General features: G+C 34.6%; 1 protein-coding gene across 6 annotated transcripts in view; it reads left to right on the forward strand.

Annotated features, from left to right (window-relative positions):
- The window catches only part of SENP7 (SUMO specific peptidase 7), a 194,645-nt gene that overhangs the window by 157,204 nt on the left and 22,339 nt on the right, over positions 1 to 15,102 (forward strand). For all 6 annotated transcript variants that reach the window (XM_050778958.1, XM_050778957.1, XM_050778959.1 and 3 more), the window contains 3 exons: positions 6,049 to 6,082; positions 9,713 to 9,892; positions 13,441 to 13,709. In XM_050778958.1, coding sequence (XP_050634915.1) covers positions 6,049 to 6,082; positions 9,713 to 9,892; positions 13,441 to 13,709 — 483 coding nt within the window. The remainder of the gene's footprint in view (positions 1 to 6,048; positions 6,083 to 9,712; positions 9,893 to 13,440; positions 13,710 to 15,102) is intronic.

Genomic DNA, 15,102 nt, shown 5'->3' on the forward strand with positions numbered 1-15,102 from the left:
TTATGTAAACTCATCCACACTTTTACAGCCTTTTTTTAACTGCAAATTGTCATGTCCACATTTTTCATATCTTCTCAGTATCACTTTTTGGAAAGAATCTTTTATGCTCTTCTCTGGCCAAAGGTCTTGGACAAAATGAGAACATGTAACTGGGGGTTTGACAATAGTCTTATGTCTCTTCGTAGTCAAAGGTTTTTTTCCTTTGCTCCAGACAGGTGATCAGGTCTGGCTTAGAGACAACAATACCAAGGAAGAACAGGTTTCTGTAGTTCTCTAACATCACATCCCTATATAAATTCCACTGTGCAGTGTCCAGGCTATGCCACTTCTCGAGGTGGCTCATGCCTGTAATCCCAGCACTTTGGGAGGCCAAGGTGGGTGGATCACCTGAGGTCAGGAGTTCGAGACCCGCCTGGCCAACATGGTGAAACCTTGTCTCTACTGAGAATGCAAGCATTGACTGGGCGTGGTGGGGCATGCCTGTTGTCCCAGCTACTCGGGAGGCTGAGGCAGGAGAATCACTTGAACCCAGGAGGCGGATGTTGCAGTGAGTCGAGATCGCACCGTTGCACTCCAGCTTGGGCGACAGAGCAAAACTCCGTCTCAAAAAAAGAAACAAAAAGAAGATTCATAGTTAATAAAAGCAATAAAAGTGCAATTACTGTCAAAAATTCTTTCAGAAAATATAAGCCTTTAAAGTGAAGAAGAGTATTTATTCTGAAGACAACCATTACAAATATAAAGGGGGTTGTGGGTTGTAGTACCTTTACTTGTATCACAGATCTTATTGCACACATTTTGTACTAGAGGAAAACCCTAAAGCAGTTGCTCAAGCTTTGTTCAACATCAGGGAATTTATATTGGAGAAGAGTCCTGCAAATGTAATGAATTTGGAAACACTTTTTTTTTTCCCCAAAAATTACAGCTTAGAAAACACCAGAGAGTTTATACTAAAAAATATTTTTGCAGATGCAATAAATATGAAAAAATATTTAATTCAAAATTGATTCTATGTAAATATCAAAGAATTTAAAGTAGAATAAGGTACTGACACTTCACACATTACACTAAATCAGAGTGTTGAGTATAAAAACTAACCTACAACTAAAGTTGTTAGATAAATTATTTGTATATAACTTTAAAGGGAGTAGATTTTTTGAAGCATTGTAATTACATTGAAAGTATACTTGTTTCCTTGAAAAAATTTTTTTGAAAAGTGAGTAATGATGTAATACAGCTTTCAAATTACTTTATGCTGTTATTTTATTCCTATTGTATTCACATGTGAAAGCATGTGATCAATTGTTGCTGCATTAGAGATATTAGAGATTCTTTTTTGTTAGTTGGGCATTATTTATGACCTGTTCTATGAAAGAATAAGGACGTTAAAATGTAAGATGCATGATGAAAATGTAAGTGGAGAGGCTCTTTGTAGTTAACTTATGTTAAGTATTGTATAAGGTAGGTGTTCAGAGTAATACTTCTCAACGTTATAGTGAGAGGAATAAATGATTAATTATAGTTAAAAGTATATTCAAATAAATTAATATATTATTTTACTAATTGTACTTTTATGTAATAAAATTCAGTACATTCAAAAAAAAATCACTAGCACTCCTATACACCAACAGCAACAAAGCCAAAAGCCAAATCAGGAACACAATCCCATTCACAGTTGCCACAAAATGAATAAAATACCTATGAATACAGCTAACCAGGGAGGTGAGAGAGCTCTACAATGAGAACTGCAAAACACTGCTCAGAGAAATCAGATGACACAAGCAAATGGAGAAACATTCTGTGTTCATGGATAGGAAAAATCAATATAATTGAAATGACCATCCTGCCCAAAGCAGTTTATAGATTCAGTGCTATTCCTATCAAATTATCAATGACATTCTTCATAGAAATATGAAAAACTATTTTAAAATTCATATGGAACCAAAAAAAGAGGCCTCATTGCCAAGGGAATCCTAAGCAAAAGGAACAAAGCTGGAGACATCATGTTACCCAACTTCAAACTATGCTATAGGGCTACAGTAACCAAAACAGTATGGTACTGGTACAAAAACAGACACATAGGTCGATGGAACAGAATATAGAGCCTGGAAATAAAGCTGCATACCTATGACCATCTGATCTTTGGCAAAGCAGACAAAAACAAGCAATGGGGAAAGCACTCACTGTTCAACAAATGGTGCTAAGATAACTGGCTAGCCATATGCAAAAGACTGAAGCTGGACCCCTTCCTTATACCATACACAAAAATCAGCTCAAGATGGATTAGAGACTTAAATGTAAAACCCAAAACTATAAAAACCCTGGAAGACAACCTAGGCAATATCATTCTCAGTATAGGCACAGGCAAATATTTCATGAGGAGGATGTCAAAATCACAACAAAAACAAAAATTGACAAATGGGATCTAGTTAAACTAAAGAACTTCTACACAGCAAAAGAGACTATCATGGCACATGTATACATATGTAACAAACCTGCACATTGTGCACATGTACCCTAAAACTTAAAGTATAATAAAAAAATGAAAAAAAGGAGAAACTATCAACAGAGTAAACAGACAACCTACAGAATGGGAGGAAATATTTGCGAAGTAGGCATCTGACAAAGGTCTAATATCTAGCATCTATAAGGAAATTAAATTTACAGTAAAAAAACAAACAACCCTATGAAAAAGTGGATAAGGGACGTGAGCAGACACTTTTCCAAAGATATACATGTGGCCAAGAAACAGATGAAAAAAAGCTCAGTATCACTGATCATTAGAGAAATCCGAATCAAAACCACAGTGAAATACCATCTCATACCAGTCAGAATGGCTATTGTTAAAAAGTCAATAACAGATGATGGTGAGGTTGCAGAAAAAAGGGAGGACTTACACGTTGTTGGTGGGGGTGCAAATTAGTTCAATCATTGTGGACTGTAATGTGGCGATTCCTCAAAGAGCTAAAAACAGAATTGCCATTCAACCCAGCAATCCCATTACTGGTATTATGCCCAGACAAATATAAGTCATTCTACCATAAAGACATATGCATGTGAATTGCAGCACTATTCATAATAGGAAACACATGGAATCAACCTAAGTGCCCATCAATGACAGATTGGATAAAGAAAATGTAGTGCATATATGCAGCTAAAAAAAGAATAAGATCATGTCTTTTCCAGGAATGTGGATAGAGCTGGAGGCCATTATCCTTTGCAAACTAACATAGGAACAGACAACCAAATACCGCATATTCTCAGTTATAAGTGGGAGCTAAATGATGAAAACTCATGGAGACAAAGAAGAGAGTAACAGAGTCTGGAGCCTACTTGAAGGTGGGAGGAGGGAGAAGAGCAGAAAAAATAACTATCGAGTACTAGGCTTAATACCTGGGCTACAAAACAGTCTGTACAACAAACCCCTGTGACACAGGTTTACATGTATAACAGACCTGTACATGTACCCCTGAACCTAAAATAAAAGTTAAAAAATTTTATTTATGTTTGCTGGAACATTTCTTAGATTAAAAACTTAAATGTTTAATTATGGGAAAGTGATTTAGTAAATCAAAGTAAATATATGCATGCAAACAAAAGCTGAGAAGAATTCTACAAAAATTAAGACAGTTATGATGGAGAGAACATAAGCAATTAAATTTTTTTTAAGTGTAATGAATAACCTAAAAAAGGGAAAAAGGTAAAAATTTCAGGTTTTTATGTATATTCTTTTTCAGACAGTTCAGGATGCACTGTAACAGAAATTAAAGAACTTTTTTTTTCTTTTTTGGTGGACAAAGATATAGATAATTAAATTCATTTATTCTCCATACATTCAGTGACCACCTTAGAATTATTGTAGACACTGGAGACACTGTTCTCACTCTCACAGTAGTTACAATTTAGCTGAATTAGAAAAATACTTATGGCTGGAAATTATTACATAAATTAGAGACTTGTTTCTATAGTTAGACACTTAAGTTGTTTTTTTAAGTGTAGCAAATGCTGCAATAAATGTAAACATTGTCTTTCTTAAAAACCTTTGTTGTTAGTATGAGAAATTAAGTAATACTATATTCAGATAACTGTACTAGCTATTGTAAGAAATTATAAAATAGCTTTTATTATTAGCTTTATTCTTAAGTTTAAACAAAGTTGGTGTGATTTCAGAGAACTAGGTTTACCTTACTGCCACAAAATTTTTCTTATTTTTAAATCCAGGAGTTAAGTCTGCTTGGAGTAGGGTTTTAACTCTGCAGAGGTAACCTGTTAGTCATTATTCAGAGATATAAATGAATATCAGATCCTTGCCAAGTAGAAGAGTTTGATAGCTCCCGAGCACTTGATGGGGAAAAGTGAGAGAATAGTGTAGTAAGTAGCGGATGGGGACATACAGATGCACGACTTCTACTTTATAATTTGGAAGTCATGGCTGTGCAAATTCTGAAAGACAAATACTGCTTCTGTTTATTTTTTAGTACTAATGATTTACGTTTGCCAAGATATATTTTATAGGATTAAAGACCCTGTGAAATATGCCAGAAAGAGTTTGGAAAGGGACAGTATACATTAAATATGGTGGCAGTTATGTGAAAGTAACAATAATTAGATTTTGATTAAATTATATAACATTCTTGATCAGATGCTAGTGTCTAATGATAACAGCTCCCCTTGATTAAGGGTCTTACTAAAGCTGGAAGAAGTTCGTGAGTTACCTAAGTTTACATACTTATTACTTGTGTAAGTGGTAGAGACAACAGAGGCAGGATTTTAATTCCAAGCTCAGCTTTTAGCTAATTATGATCTATTTTGTTTTAGTGGCTGACTTACCTTATGAAATATAGGGTTTTATATTTGTGAAAGGACAAGATGAAATAATTTTTAAATTGGAAAATAAATGGAGTAAAAATAAACCTGTGGTTTCACTGAACATTGTTTGATACTTATATGGAGCTCACTTACCGAGAACATTTTGATTTTGTTTTGTGCTCACAGACCATACCTGATTTGATCAACAAAGTGTATTGAACAACAACAAAACTTAACCAAAGAATAAATAAATAGGTACAAATTCATTTGACATTAATGGAAAAACAAAAAAGCAGAAGTCTGTTTTAGATAGTACATGGAAGATTTGGCTAGGTGCTCCACAACGCTATTATAAAAGCAACTCTTAAGGAAGTCAGATACCTACAAAAGGTACCTGGAGAAAATAAGTGTCCTGGGACAGAAGGAGTAGAAAGAGCAAGAACCTCAGTTGGAAGGGAATTCATAACATGAAACAAAGAAAGATGAATGCTAGGAATGCGGACGGTGGTGGTGCCCACCTAAAAGTCATCCAGGAAAGAGGGTGTTCTGGCTTAGGGACTTAATTTACGTTACCATTTTGACAGGTGGATCACTGTTGTGAATGAAGTTGGATCTATGACTTTTGTAGCCATTTCATGTTAAACAACTGATTTTTCTAGTTCTGCTTTTATGTGGTAAAAGCAGCTTTTAAAATTATAATTGATAGTTTTGGTACAGAAACAGAATGCTCACATCAGGTGGGACACAAGCCTTTGGACAATTTTAATTTCTCGTTATAAATAATATAATATGTTGGCGTTTTGGTTTGTTTAGCAGTTTCTTGTGAGTTTGGTTAGTGTGAGTTCATCACCAAAGGAACCATCATCAGCTGCTGAGTCAGCAAAGCCAAAAATCAAACTCTGTTTTATGGAATATTGATATTTACCAGAGTCACTGCTACTTAGAGGTCTCTTGGTAGTTTCTTCTGGGCTTTATTTTAGTGTTTACATTTTCAGAAAATATTTTGAAAAATATATTTATTAGTCTTACTGGTTTTTGTAAATTAGCATATTGAGAATTAAAGTACATGGGGTTCTTAAAACTTCCATAAAACTAAGTCTTTGTAATGAAATATTTTATTGGCTTATTGATAAAAAGGCTTGAACACTTATAGTGTAGACTTTGAATATGTACTTGTGATTTGAATAGTAACACATTTTGAGTGATCATTCATTGTTTGCCTTTTAATTTTTTCTTCAGATCACAAAAAAATATATTAAGATCCCATTTCAAGGTAAGTTATTCTCTTATGACCTTGTCTTTTTACTATAGTTCTTAGTATAAATTTAAGTAAAACTAAGTTTAATATTTTTTTACCTTAATATTTTTTAGCAATTCCAAATGGAGTAAAAATGTTTTATAATAAACTTGCTCTGAAAATAGTATGCTATTGTTTTAATGACTGTAAATCAAACAATATTAAAGGATTCATGGTGATTTCTTGGGATTAACAGAAATACAGTTTTGATAGATAACAAGAATATTTTGGTATATATAAAAATGGGTAACAGTAACTATAAGAAAAGAAGCATAAGGAAAATGTTTAATATTGCACACAAACATGTAAAATATTTTTGCATACAGGGCAAGAGAATTTTATACAATTGCGTATCTGAGTAAGGGAAAGTAGACTGGAAAATGTACCTGTAACTTACAGAGACTCACACCATTTTCTCATTCTCTTCCCAACTGAAAACCTTTCAGAATAAATTATGACACTAAGAAAACCAGTAAACAATAGAGGATAATCCTTTTATATAATGAATTATAAAAAGAACAAGGAAGAAAAAGACACAAACGGCCCAGATAGGAATTAGAGAAGAGGAGGCTTCTGTTCCATGATTGGAGATGCTATCAGAGTAGCTTTAGTTGGATTCGTTGGATTTAGTTGGATTCCACAGATACTTTATGTACAGAATCCAAAACTATGTTGTGATAATTGTTCTAATAATTTGATTGCTTACTATATCTTAATTATTAAGAATATAAAAGGCACAGAATAAGTATATTGATAGTCCTAACTAGGAAATACCAATAAATTATTAAGGAATAATGTAATATTTGTTCTGTAGAAGATACAAAAAAAGTCATATGATTTTAAAAGGGGATAATAATTTCAGAAAAGATAGCACTACAATTTATAGTTAAAGGCCTGGGTAACAGAGAGAGCTACCTCTCAAATTCTTGTGATACAAACATCAAAAATGATATTTTAGATTTTCATAGTTAATATTTATAGTATTGCTTTCTTGTTTTATAACTTTTCTATTGCATATAATTTTTAAAAGACAAATTTTATTGTAAATTGTGGAAAAATACTCTCTTCAGTGGTAATAGGTTTATAATTTTATAATGGAAGAAGAAAATATTAGTCTTCTTCCTCAAATCGTGTCCAAGTTCCCATAAATCTTTTTAAAACAAAGCATATGTATAAAAGGTTTTTGTAGGTGGGAACCTGAGGGTCTAAATGTTTCCTCTTTTTCTATGCGGCTGCAGAAAAAATTGATTTATCCATATTTATATTAGGTCTTTTTTTTTTTTTTTTTTTTTTTTTTTTTTTTTTGAGACGGAGTCTGGCTCTGTCGCCCAGGCTGGAGTGCAGTGGCCGGATCTCAGCTCACTGCAAGCTCCGCCTCCCGGGTTTACGCCATTCTCCTGCCTCAGCCTCCCGAGTAGCTGGGACTACAGGCGCCCGCCACTGCGCCCGGCTAGTTTTTTGTATTTTTTTAAATAGAGACGGGGTTTCACCGCGTTAGCCAGGATGGTCTCGATCTCCTGACCTCGTGATCCGCCCGTCTCGGCCTCCCAAAGTGCTGGGATTACAGGCTTGAGCCACCGCGCCCGGCCTATATTAGGTCTTAATTATGTTTGGCTGTTAGTAACAATGGCATAAAGAAAATATTTTATTTTTGCTTCACATAGAAGAAATCCAGAAGTAATCTGAACTGATGTGACGTTTCCTTCATCATCGGGGGGCACATGACCCTGACACATGAGTTGCATTTTTCTATTCTGTCATTCCTGACACATGACTTGCATCCTCAAGTTTGTCTCATGGCCATTATTGTAGCCCATACTCCATCATCGTGTTGGTATTTTAGACAGAAAGCAGTAGGAAGGGGAAAACCGTAAACGGAGCACATGCTACCAATCTCTAGCCCTTTTAAGGAGACTTCTTGGATGCCCATGCTACATAACCTTTTCTGCTTACATTTTATTAGCCAGCTAGTCATGACCACACACCCATTTGTAAAGGAAGCTAGGAAATAGAGTTTTCCAAACTGTGTATCTTGAAAATTAGGGTTCGTTACTGAGGAAGAAGAAGAAATGGAAAAGTAGGTAGGCAACTCCCATTTTCAGTATCTGCTATACACCTGTAACAGAATAAACCATATATTGGGGCAGACTTGGTAATGAGGTAAACATTTTTCTCGTGATGGTGTTAAATTCCTTTTTTTAAAAGATAATCTTTTAAAGTTGTCTTTCTAAAGAAAATTTAGCTTTCATTCTAAACACCAAGAGCAATTAGATTAGTAATAGTTGTGTAGATTTCACAGAAATAGTATCAAATGTACCTGTGGGGCTGTGAGCTTCATGAGAAAGAAATGCTGAGTAGTATTCTGAGGGCTCTCATCCTGGTTTTGATTTAAGCTTTGCTGCCAGTTTTACTGACAGTTTTCAGAATAGAAGAGTTACAGTATGAAGAATAGAATGACTGGCTTGGGAACATTAAAATGACTGGTAAATACTCATCATGGAAACGTTTTCATATTAAAATATGTTCATATGAATCACGGGGTTGGAGTGGGCTGTAAAACTGAGATCTGCTGATTCAGTAGATGTAAGGTGGGGCCTGATACTCTGCATTTCTAACAGTCTTCCAGATGATGCTGATACTAATGTCACAAGCTCAGCTTAGACTACTCTTTGAGTAGCAAAGTTCCAGGAAATAATGCTGGGAGGAATACTAAGAGGTTTGTTTCAACTAGGTGCCCAGTTTGTTTCAACTTGGGTTTATGCTTAACTGATACTTATATTCCAGTTCAGTTGCTTGCTGTCTTGCAGTTGAACTAGGTGACCTTCAGGACTTCTTTAAATCATTTTTTTTTTTTTTTTTTTTATGTTTCTTTGAATTAAAGAGTAAAAGTCCTCAGAGGAGATTCCTTTAGCTCCCTAACAGGGAGAAAGACTAAATTTAGAATGATCATCTAGAAGTTTTGAGAAATAAGACCTGGAAAAATTTTAAAAGAAATGTCTCCTTAGACCATTCAGAACCTCTTAATTTTCTTGAGACTCTTTTGATAGTGGCTCATCTGTATAGTGGAATGCAAATGCCTTAGGAGAAGAAAGATGGGCAGAAATTGGCCTATGATGGCATTTGTAATCTTGGTTTATGTAGTATTGACCAATATAGAAAGGATGGAAATACATAATTTTCTGAATTATGCTGTGCTTAGTTTTCTGCATTGATGGACTTTTTTTTTTTTTCCTTTTTGCTAATGATTATCAGAATTCTTGGAGAGCATTCTCTCCAGACAGTTTTTATGCTATGAATATTTAATCTCAAATTTTCCCTCTCTGGTTATAACTGAAATCATGTAGTGTGAGGGACTAAATCTCTAATTGTCATTTAATAATTATTTAGCCCTTCCTAATTGTAACGTGATTTTTTTTTACCTTAATAACACTGCTTGGGGCATTTTAGCTAAGGTTAGCAAAGTGCACTGGAAATATATTTTTGAAAAAACTTCTATATAATTCTTTTTTAAAAAAATGTAATATATTAACAAGTGTCATATAATGTTTAAGTAGTATATTCTTAAATGGATTAATTTTTAAAATTATTATCTTTTATTTCTTTCAGTGTCGCTGAATGAGATTTCATTGCTAGTGGATACCACACATTTAAAGCGGTTTGGGTTATGGAAAAGTAAGGATGATAATCACAGTAAAAGGAGTCATGCTATTCTTTTCTTCTGGGTCTCTTCGGGTTATCTTCAAGAGATTCAGACCCAATTAGAACACTCTGTATTAAGCCAGCAATGTGAGTATAAAATGATTTCTAAATTTCAGGATAACTTGAAATTGTCCTATAAATAGTTTTTTCTAAAATAATTTAATAGAATGTTATTTCAGTGAATTGAAATTGATTTTATTTAGTTAAAATAATTTTGTTTCTTAATTTTAGGATAGATTATTTAATTCACGTAATTTCTCCTTATAGTTGTATTCAACCAATTGAAATTCTCATCTAAAATAAAAAGAATAGCTTAAAAAATCTTAAATATTGTTTACCTTGAAAATTGTAAGTTCTTAAAAAAGGAATGCCTTATCTTTTAATCATTTGTCATCTTTGACTACCTTCCTTCCTTCTTTTCATCTGAGACAGTCTTACTCTGTTGCCTGGGCTACAGTGCAGTGGTATGTTCATAGCTCCCCATGACCTCAAACTCCTGGGCTCATGTGATCCTCCCACCTTAGCCTCCCAAGTAGCTGGGACTACAGGGGTGTAGCACCATGCCTGGCAATTTCTGTTCTTCTTTCTTCCTTCTTTCTTCCTCCTCCTTCCTCCCTCCCTCCCTCCCCCCTCCCTCCTTCCTCATTTCCCTCCCTCCTCCTCCTTTTTTTAAAAAGGATTGAAATCTTTTATTTAAAAAAATTTTTTTTATTTCCATAGGTTTTTGGGAAACAGGTGGTATTTGATTACATAAGTTCTTTAGTGGTAATTTGTGAGATATTAGTACACCCATAACCTGAACAGTATACACTGAACCTAGTTTGTAGTCTTTTATCCTTCACCCCCTTCCCACCCTTTCCCCCTGAGTCCCCAAAGCCTATTGTATCATTTTTATGCCTTTGCATCGTCATAGCTTAGCTCCCACTTATGAGTGAGAACATGGGCTGATTGGTTTTCCATTCCTGAGTTATTTCACTTAGAATAATAGTCTCCAGTCCTATCCAGGTTGCAGTGAATGCCATTAATTCATTCCTTTTTAGGGCTGAGTAGTATCCCATCATATATAAGTACCACAGTTTCTTTGTCCACTCATTGATCAATGGGCGTTTGGGCTGGTTCCACATTTTTGCACTTGTAAATTGTGCTGCTATAAACGTGTGTGCAAGTATCTTTTTTGTATATTGACTTCCTTTCCTCTGGGTAGAAACCCAGTAGTGGGATTGCTGGATCAAATAGTAGTTCTACTTTTAGTTCTTTAAGGAATCTCCACACTCTTCCATAGTGGGTGTACTAGTTTACATTCCCACCAGCAGTGTAAAAGTGTTCCCTTTTCACTGTATCCACACTAACTTCTATTATTTTTTTCATTCTTTGATAATGACCATTCTTGTGGGAATAAGATGGTATTGCATTGTGGTTTTGATTTGCATTTCTCTGATCATTAGTGATGTTGAGCATTTTTTCATGTTTATTAGCCATTTGTGTGTCTTCTTTTGAGAATTGTCTATTCATGTCCTTAGCCCACTTTTTGATGGGTTTGTTTTTTTCTTGCTAATTTGTTTGAGTTCCTTGTAGATTCTGAATATTAGTCCTTTGTTGGATGTATAGATTGTGAACATTTTTTCCCACTCTGTGGGTTGTCTGTTTACTCTGCTGACTGTTCTTTTTGCCATGCAAAAGCTCTTTAGTTAAGTCCCACCTATTTATGCATTTGCTTTTGGGTTCTTGGTCATGAAATCTTTGCCTAAGCCAATGTCTAGAAGGGTTTTTCCAATGTTATCTCTAGAGTTTTTATAGTTCCATGTCTTAGATTTAAGTCTTTGATCCATTTTGAGTTGATTTTTGTATAAGGTGAGAGATGAGGCTCTAGTTTCATTCTCCTACGTGTGGCTTGCCAATTACCCGGCACCATTGTCAAGTAAGGTGTCCTTTCCCCACTTTGTTTTTGTTTGCTTTGTTGGAGCATTCAAATCTGTAAAGGGGAAGTCAAACTGTCACTGTTTCAGGATACAGAATTAATGTACACAAATCAGTAGCTCTGCTATACACCAACAGCCACCAAGTTGAGAATCAAATCAAGAACTCAACCCATTTTACAACAGCTGCAAAAAATAAAAATAAAATACTTAGGAATATAGCTAGCCAAGGAGGAATATAGCTTACTTCTACAAGGCAAACTACAAAACACTGCTGAAAGAAATCATAGACAACACAAACAAATGGAAACACATCCCATGCTCATGGATGGGTAGAATCAATATTGTGAAAATGACCATACTGCCAAAAGCAATCTACAAATTCAGTGCAATTCCCATCAAAATACCACCATCATACTTCACAGAACTAGAAAAAAAAATCCTCAAATTCATATAGAACCAAAAAAGAGCTTGCATAGCCAAAGCAAGACAAAGCAAAAAACAAAAATCTGGAGGCATCAGATTACCTGATTTCAAACTATACTATAAGGCCATGATCACCAAAACAGTGTGATACTGGTATAAAAATAGGCAAATAGACCAATGAAACAGAATAGAGAACCCAGAAATAAGCCCAAATTCTTTCTTTCTTCTCCTTTTTTTTTTTTTTTTTCCTTTCTCTTTTTCCAAGGATGGGCTCTTGATATGTTCCTCAGGCTGGTCTCAAACTCCTGGCTTCAAGCTCTCCTCCTGCCTTGGCCTCCCAAAGTTTTAATATTATAAGTGTGAGCCACCGTGCCTGGCCAACTACCTCTTATGAGTTTCTTGCCCTTGATCATAATGAACTCTGACAGAATTAGCAGCAAAGTTAAATAAAATATGAAAGTCTTTGCCTTCAGTCTTTTCTTTAGTTCCTAAAAAGTGAAATTCACTTTACTTATGTATATATTATTCCTTTAAGATTCAGTTGAATACTTTCCCATATGCACCTATAACACTTATCTACATAATATATATACATCTTGAGATATTTTTCAACTTTGTTTAGTCTCAAATCCTAAAGGAGTTGGGTTTAGAACTACATCAATCAAATTTAGTAAGGTTCTTTCTTACCTGTTTGATCCCTCTACCTTTTCCTACTCTCCTGCACAGTAAAGATGTTAAGTAGTGAACTAAATTTTTTAACTTTCAAATTTGTTATTTTCTGTCCTAATTAGTTGTAGTAGGAAAATTCATGATTAAATAGCAGAGAAGGTGGGGAAAATAGAAACAGCCATTTATAAGCATTATCTGGGTAGAGAATGTCTTTTGAGGTCACCATTGAAATGACTGAGGAGAAAATGTAGGAGGTGTTTAATTGGAATACTTTTCTAGTTGATAGAATTGATTCATAAAGGAGGCTAGAGAAAAATAATATTCATTCATTCATTCATACATTAACAAATGTTTACTATTACTAAATGTCAGGCACTGCAGGTATAGCAATCAGTACTATTGTGACATTTTAGTGCAGTAGAACAAGAGTCCACCAATTGTGAGTTTTGATTCTGGATTACTAATGGCCTGCTTTTGGGATATTAATTTGCCTTGATTATTACCTAAAATACAAAATACTTGGGGTTATATTCCAACCTTACTATTATTAATAATTAAATTACTTTTATTATAATCCTCTTGAAAAATAATACTATTAATACAAATTATTTTTTCCTTTTGTAGCCAAATCTAGTGAATTCATTTTCCTTGAACTACACAATCCTGTTTCACAAAGAGAAGAATTGAAGCTGAAAGATATTATGACGGAAATAAGTATAATCAGTGGAGAATTAGAACTTTCTTATCCATTGTCTTGGGTTCAGGCATTTCCTTTGTTTCAGAACCTCTCTTCAAAAGAAAGTTCTTTTATTCATTATTACTGTGCTTCAACTTACTCTTTCCCTGCTGGTGTTGCTGTTGCTGAAGAAATGAAGCTGAAATCAGTATCTCAGGTTAGCATGTCATTAATATAATTGGCAGAGAAGGGGGAGGTTCAGAAGGGTTTATTCATTGATATTTATGCATTGATATTAGGCTGCTTTCAAATGCTAAATTTTGTGAAAAGGGCACAGGAACCAACCCAAAAGAGCTCCCGTTGCCAATGCTGGAACAATTTGTTAAACAAAATCAGTAAGGACAGCATGGGATTATAACCAAATAAAAAATAAATATGCATCTATATTTATATAAATAGCTGAGTTAGTAAATGAATGAATAAATAATACACGGTGGATACGGGACAATTATATCTTAGAAAAAATCCAATTAATAAATGAAAAGGAATAAGGGAAATATAAAACCACCAGTAGAACACTTGTTTGTGATCATTGCAGTCAAAGTCCACTGACAGATGCTAAATTTAATGAGTAAAAATTTAAGAGAAACAAAATATATGCATAATCTCAAAGTCTCTAGCATAAAATATGTATTAATTATGAAAAGAAAAGTAGTAACTTTGCAGTGGAGAAACCTTGTAGACATCACTTTAACCAAGTTATCAAAATGGACATCACCAATAATAAGACATATTGACATAACACACCCCTTCATATCATGCACTGAGAAGTACCACATCACTTCTGCAGTATTCTTTCCAATAATATGTAATCTCAGTAGAGAAAAATGAGACAAATCCAGTTACAAAATAATTGACCAGTACTCTTTAGAAGTATCAAGGTCGGCCGGATGCAGTGGCTTACACCCGTAGTCCCAGCACTTTGGGAGGCCGAGGCGGGTGGATCACGACATCAAGAGATCAAGACCATCCTGGCCAACATGGTGAAACCCTGTCTCTACTAAAAATTCAAAAATTAGCTGGGTGTGGTGGCACGCGCCTATAACCTCAGCAACTGGGAGGGCTGAGGCAGGAGAATCGCTTGAACCCAGGAGGTGGAGGTTGCAGTGAGCGAGATTGTGCCACTGCACTCCAGCCTGGTGACAGAGCGAGACTCTGTCTAAAAAAAAAAAAGTATCAAGGTCAGGAAAAACAAGAAAAGACTAAGGAATTGTAGGATCCTGTAACAGAAAAAGGATATTAATGGAAAAGTGAAATCAAAATGAAATCTGTAGTTTAGTTAATACTATTATGCCAGTGTTAATTTTTTAGTTTTGGTCATTGTATTATGGTTGTATATGATAAGATTAGGGGAATTTGGGCAAGGTTGATTTCTTTCAACTCTTTTGTAAGGCTAAAATTATCTTGAAAACAATAGTAAGTTTTAAAATGCTATGTTTATTTTTATAGGCGGTTGGTAATATACATGTAGCTTGTATATCTCTGCCAAATAGTTCTAGAAAGAAAAGAATTTATTAAGAAGCTATGGCATACTCATCTACACACCTGTG

This window comes from Macaca thibetana, chromosome 2 (genome assembly GCF_024542745.1).
Source record: "Macaca thibetana thibetana isolate TM-01 chromosome 2, ASM2454274v1, whole genome shotgun sequence".
NCBI classification, from domain to species: Eukaryota; Metazoa; Chordata; class Mammalia; order Primates; family Cercopithecidae; genus Macaca; species Macaca thibetana.